The sequence below is a fragment of the Mchenga conophoros genome, linkage group LG2 (assembly GCF_057382185.1).
Source record: "Mchenga conophoros isolate Kocher_MC1m ecotype Shallow Benthic linkage group LG2, M_conophoros_male_GT1.1, whole genome shotgun sequence".
In the NCBI taxonomy this organism is placed as follows: domain Eukaryota; kingdom Metazoa; phylum Chordata; class Actinopteri; order Cichliformes; family Cichlidae; genus Mchenga; species Mchenga conophoros.
The window spans coordinates 36,318,422-36,324,772 of record NC_140527.1 but is presented as its reverse complement, the minus strand read 5'-3'; the positions used below and the strand labels follow the sequence as shown (position 1 = coordinate 36,324,772).

The window sequence follows — 6,351 nt, the reverse complement described above, 5'->3', positions numbered from 1 at the left end:
GGATAAAAGACATGCTGTGGACAAACGGTGCAACAATAACATTGACAGCAAGCTAAAATTTTGAATCATCTCAAAATGTATTAGTTAATAGTGAATTATTTTTTTTTTACATAAACTGAAATTATGACTTATGATGCCAATTTATTTATTTCAGTGATATAAACAAGCTTCCATGAAAGGGTGTTTTTCCCCATCTGTTCTCTTTTTTTGTGTTAACCGTTCTCTTCCATGATTCAGCGGTTTGTGATTACCCTGCATATCAAACAAATCTCCCGCTGAATGCTTTTTAAATAAGAACAACTGAGCAGCCTCCCACTGACAGAAGAAAACGTTAACAAAGTTATAATAAGACAACATGTTTTTTTTTTTTATTTACCAGACACAATGATCATGTAAAAAGAAGTGAATAAATTGAATGAAATACATATATCACAGTGTTGATAACAAACAAAGTGGACATAAATAAGTGTTCCATCAACGGTATAGTACTGTATCTGTATACATAATGCAATGTAATAATCAGATCAGAGCATTCACGTCTGATCCCGCTTTGAAAACAGGAATAAATACAAGAGCTCGGCCTCTCTGTGGTCTGCAGACTTTCAGCTAAACCTTAAATTTCATCCTCCCTTTGAACATCACGAGCTTCCCTTTTTTTTCCCCCCCTTCTCAAAAATCGAACATCATACATTCTTGCTTCTCGGTGACAATTAAATACACCAAACTATCTTTAAATACTTTCCACAAGAAAGCCCACTAAGTTCAGCTTTAGTTGAAAACAAAGAAAAAAAGGTCTCGGTTTACTGTAAATTTTAGCATTTCTCTGAGTTTTCCAAACAAATACTCAGTAATTACACTTCTTTACACAACTACACACTTCACAGCATCCTCCAACAGAGACATGTCAGGGATTACCTGAGAGCAGGTAGAAAGAATTCCTCAAGAGCTGAAACAGTTAGAGAATGAACGAGTTAATGAACCGACAAAATATTGGTTGAAAAAGTTTTAATGCTTTTACCCCATCAAGTTTTTAAAGCTGTAAAGTCTGACAGTTAAATAAAAATGATGGCATGCCCCGTCCTCAATTCACCCTAAACTTTATTCTCTACCCTTGATTTTAGAGTCTGATACGGTGCTAAAACTTCTACACAAGTGTATTTCACAAACACAAACTCTGTCTTGCATACGGCACAATCACTAACTCTCACTATCAGCTAACATCAATTAATACAAAGGATCTGCTTGACTCCTTCTCTGATTGGTCTTTGCACAGATGCTGTACCCTCAGGCGATCGTTGTGACCAAAGCAAAATAAAAGACACGTAGGGGGGTGAGGATAAAAGTTTGTTTTTTAAAAAAAAATTCTCTGCGATAATGAGCCTGACACAGCTGGTTGCAGCGAAAGCTGCACCGGTCGTGGGCGTACTGTACAAAAAAAAAACTGTGCAAGTAAAAGGAGGAGAGGAGTAAGATATGAGACTTTTCTACAGAGGCAGAACACGGCAGGAAGAGAGAGGACTGGGAGGAAGATCAGGAGGAGCTCAAAGGCTGAATAATTAACTCTGGCTACACACTTCGTTCTTTCATCCTCACCCAGCAGCTGAGTTTTCAGCACATCTATCGCTGCTGAAGCAACCTGCAGTTAAAAGATGGCTTTGCTTAGTTGTTTATTTCTCACAAGCTTTTTCAGTGACCTGCGATATTTTAAAACGCAGCAACATAAACTCACCACAGGGCTCTGTGATCCTTTCAGCTAAATAGTGATTATTCCTTCTCAGATTTGGAAAATTCACAGTTTGTCAACAACATAAAAATTGTAGTGTTAAGTAGAAGATTCATGCTTTTTCCTTTATATCACCTCCACAGGTTAGCACTGGATTAATGATTTGAAGGGCTCCTCTGTTGGTGAACCTCAGCTGCTACAGATGGATGCAACCGTTACATTAAGGCACTGGTACTACGAGTGTCTCTACGCTCATCAGGCCTTTTCTCACATATGAGACTTTAAATGTGCGTGACTCAGTGTCATCCGTTTCAGAGCGCCGATGGCACACTACATCCTTGATTAGATAAAAAAGAAAATAACGTAAAAAATGAAAGGACAGGCGTTGGTCTGGATGAGATCACTTTGTTAAGAAGATGCACATCAGTGACACCAGTACTTGAATGCAGCAGTATCAGAGTACAAGGTAGACTTTGCCTGGAAGGAGCCTTAAATGAATTTCTCAGCTAAGGATTCACACGTTCTCCTGCTGCCTGGACATCAGGAGCTCCGACTGAAAGGTGAAACCCTTTATCACCACACTCTTCTCAAAGCTGCTTCTCCAGCCTTCTTGTGGTTTGCATAGGGCGTGTAATATATGCACAACATAAACCGACTGTATGTATGAAGTTGTACACATGTCCAGAAGTGATAGCTTCTGTTTTTGCCAGAGACTTGCAAGGATATTTGAACTGGCCTCTTATAATAAATGTCATTACGCTATTTTAAATATAAACATACTTGAGTACTGACAGTCAGAGGAAGCCCACGGGCGAACTGAGGGGCTGTCGAGAGCTTGGGGAGTGTCTTTTCTGCGGCACCCCAGCAGCTTTTTCCCCCCTATGCGTTTTTTTTTTTCCATGCAGTGTTCAGGAGACGGGAAGCTGCTGACTTTCCATTTAATTACTTCTCCTGCAGGAGTGAATGTCAATCAAACTCCTCTGCAGCTACCAGTGAGAAAAAGCAGGGAAGAGGAGGAGCTGCAGCAAAATCTCCGCTCTTCTGAGGGATTGATGGGCAGGAGTCGGAGAATAACTGAGTCCTCCTCACAGTAGTCAGACATTGATTATTAATGCTTCAGTTCCTGACCAGGCAGGATGCTGGAGGAGCAGCCCCGATGAGAGCCGCCCTCTAATGCAGCTAATGGGCCCTTTCCTTGGCGATGGAAGTCTCTGCATCAGTCTCGGGTGAAGCCAGGGGTGGGACTTTCGTAGCTGCAGGGTGCTCCTCTTTCGGGGAGGCGTTCTTCTCCGCAGAGGCAGCAATGCTCGGCTTGGCATCATCAGGTGTGTGCTCGTTGGGGATGAGCGGAGCTGTGGTTTTCTGTAGGGAGAGGACAATGAACATGGTCACTGAAACTGTGGGGTTTATAGCAGTGCCAATATTGCTGCAATCAGTGGTATTATCAATGCTGTAATATTATTTTGAGTTAGAATAAAGTGAGACTTGCACTTGACTTGGGTGTGCAAAAGCCTGACTGCCACCGGTTTGACAGCAACCCCCCCAAAGAAACAAACAAAAAAAAAAAAAACCCCAAACATGCCACTGCTATTAAAAGGAGCTGTTAGACTTGGGCGGCACACGGTTTTGATAGATTGAGCAATTTCGTACCAGCTATTAACTGGAATTGATGTGCAATTCTCTTCCCTAGAGGACAGCAAGCTGAAAAGATGCAGTAACGACAAACTGATCTGAATCAGATGATTAACAGGAAGAAGAACATAAAACAGGCGAATCTTTCTTTTGTTCCAGACTGGGTGGAGACAACACAGTCGCTCCTTTTATATTAGAAATTCATATACTATTATCACATTTACATTTTCTATATTAGGAAGAGATAGAGAGCTGCTAAATTAAAAAACAAAAAGATAAAACGGCGTGCTCTGAACTCATGGTTTGGACCCCACCCAACTCTGAATGCCGCCTTCATTTTGATCTGAGCTGCACACCTGCAGGTTTTGTGCCTGCATCTTGCTCAACTGTGATGCTGTGACATAAAAACACCCGCTAAAGCACTCAGAAGCCTTTGTGGTAAGACCGAGTACAACAGAGGTCGTTATTGCCATCACAACAGATTGTAATGAAGCAATAGCAGCGATACACTGAGTCATTCCATCAAAACATTGTCGGCTGACGCTCATTTCCAGTGGAAAAACGGCTAAAATCACCACTTATAGTTCAGCTCAGTGACGACAGAGTACTAAAAGGTCACGCGTTACTGATATTGTACTGACTTCCTTTGGCTCAGCTTTTAATTTTTTAAAGACTGAAGTCAAATTCAAAGTTGAAAGTTGTGTTGTTTTATTTTATTGGTACTACAGTAACAGCTTATTCTGGGCTTTGATGAACAAACGTGTGCCTCATCACATTTTCCGAACCCAGTTAAAATCAGTCAGATAATAAAATAAATGTAGAAATATCAATGTAAAACAATAAAACCTGAAAAAGCTCACAGAGAAGACACCTACCCAATGCCGTGAAGTGCTTGAGTACTGCTGGATCGTTTATTGGTTTACTTCAAGTGCAAGCTGTGGATTTCCTCTTTAGTACCATTTTTAAAACTATATAATTTATAAAAATCTCTTTGTGATTCTTCTTCCTTTGCTGGAACTAATTCCTTTATCAAAAACAATAACTTCAACAATCTTAACTTTGATTTTTGGTGTAATTTTGAATCCATCCCTCAAAGGGCTTGGTGATTTGGGTTTTCACTGACCGCTGTCTCATCATTTTGTATGCCAGTAAAGATTTTTCAACTTGAGTACTTCATCTAGATCTTTTTGAACACCATGTATTTGTTTCGATGTCCATTTTGAGATCTCAGAACACATTTATTATATAGTATACATGATTTCATATGCAGCAAAACACACTAATCATCCAAGTGCATATTCAATTCAGGGTCACAGGGAGGCTGGAGCCCATCTCATCTGTCACAGGACAACCTGGACAGGCTGCCAATCCACCACAGGGCTAGCACGGTGATGCAGACAACCAAATCATGTGTTTGGACTGTGCAAGAAAGCAGGAATGCCTGGAGAGAACCCATATAGGCACAGAAAAGATCCCAACACACCATTTAAAAGTAAGTGCACTTCCAAAAATGCAATTATTGTTTGCAGCACAACTAGAAAAGTATTAAACCACCATGGATGGACACAGCGACAGTTACAGGATTTTTCACTTGGGCAACTTTAACATTTCCAAGACTTAAATGCCTGCTCTGTATAGTGTTAGTTTAAGCAGGTGTACAGGACGCCGGTTTAGCCAACTGGATAGAGCAGGCGACCCATACGCCATAAGGTAAAAGCACCTCGAGGCCATTTGTTGTGCACCTTTCCCTGGTCTTTCCCATTTTCTCTCCACTGTCCTACATTATCAAAAAAAGCCTAAAAAGCCCACAAAATATATCTAAAAGTAAAAAGCAGATCTTGAAGTCAAGCTCAGCCTCAATCCCAGCTGATCACGTGATCTCAGTGAAAGCACATGTTAGCTAATAGTTCAGCTGATACCTGTCCACACATACAAACAACAAATCTTACACAGGCTGCGCTGTTTAAGTGGCTTTCACCGGTCCTCAGCTGCTGTGCATCTGCAAGCCACTTTGTGACCCACTTGCGCTTCATCTCCCCCTTTCATGCTGTATTTGGCTTAACCAGAACCAGTGTTCTATTCTGTGCAGGTCTTGCTGCTCCATTTTTGTACATAAAAGGGCGAGGAGGTCCCAGAACAGAGCTATAATACCCAATATAAATTACTGCAGATGGAAATAATCCTGACTATAGTGGTCCTGTTCGCATTTAAAAGCAGTGGAACAAACACGAGTGAATGCAAAACGCCAGCATCTGTATGCTAAGAAGAGGCACAAAATGGCCCTTCTCTGACACTGACACACACACACACTTCCTTTCTTCTCTCAATTCTAAGTGGTTTCAACTGTTTTATGTCTGCTCTATATTCATTATTCTGTGCTTTGCAGCCTCCATCCACTCACGAATCAGTGTGTCTGAATGAGGAGACTACAATGAGAAAGAGTGCATGTGGGTGTGTTTGTGGGCACTCACCGTAGTTTGTGGCACGGGGTTGCTGGAGGAAATGAGTGTATCCTCCTGCAGTAGTCCTCTTCTGTCCAAGACGCTGTAGGGTGAGACGAAGCAATCATTCTGCTCATTAGTCACCAAAACAAAGCAATGCCACCAAGCTCAGACAACAGTGCGGGAAACAGTCTTGCACTGACAAAATGACCAAAAAAAACCCAAAAACTGTGAGCCTAAGATACAATAAGCAGTTACCTCGGGTATGTCGGGCCACACAGCACCTCACAGCAGTTTTTGATGATGTTCTTGTGGCTGTAAGGGTTCTGGCCTCTGTTCTTTCCCGACCAGGATCCTTTAATCTATGCAAAACAAAATTCACCACAACATAAATCAGTGAAGAAGCAAACCCTACCAAACTATCAATCGTCCGCAGTAGCACTCACTTTTCTTTCATGAAGATTTTCCCTGTGCTTATACCTTATTCAAAAGCATACTTCCATTTATAGAAGTTATCCCCACAGTGTTGGGTTTGACCCACTAAAATCTAGCTTG

General features: G+C 41.4%; 1 protein-coding gene across 1 annotated transcript in view; it reads right to left on the bottom strand.

Moving 5' to 3' along the window:
* Positions 1-340: 340 nt before the first annotated feature.
* The window catches only part of zdhhc9 (zDHHC palmitoyltransferase 9), a 28,150-nt gene continuing 22,139 nt past the window's right edge, over positions 341-6,351 (bottom strand). Inside the window, exons 7-9 of the mRNA XM_085244218.1 lie at positions 6,055-6,158; positions 5,827-5,899; positions 341-3,085 (exon numbers count right to left, since the gene is read on the bottom strand). Coding sequence (XP_085100344.1) covers positions 2,903-3,085; positions 5,827-5,899; positions 6,055-6,158 — 360 coding nt within the window. The 3' untranslated portion in view covers positions 341-2,902. The remainder of the gene's footprint in view (positions 3,086-5,826; positions 5,900-6,054; positions 6,159-6,351) is intronic.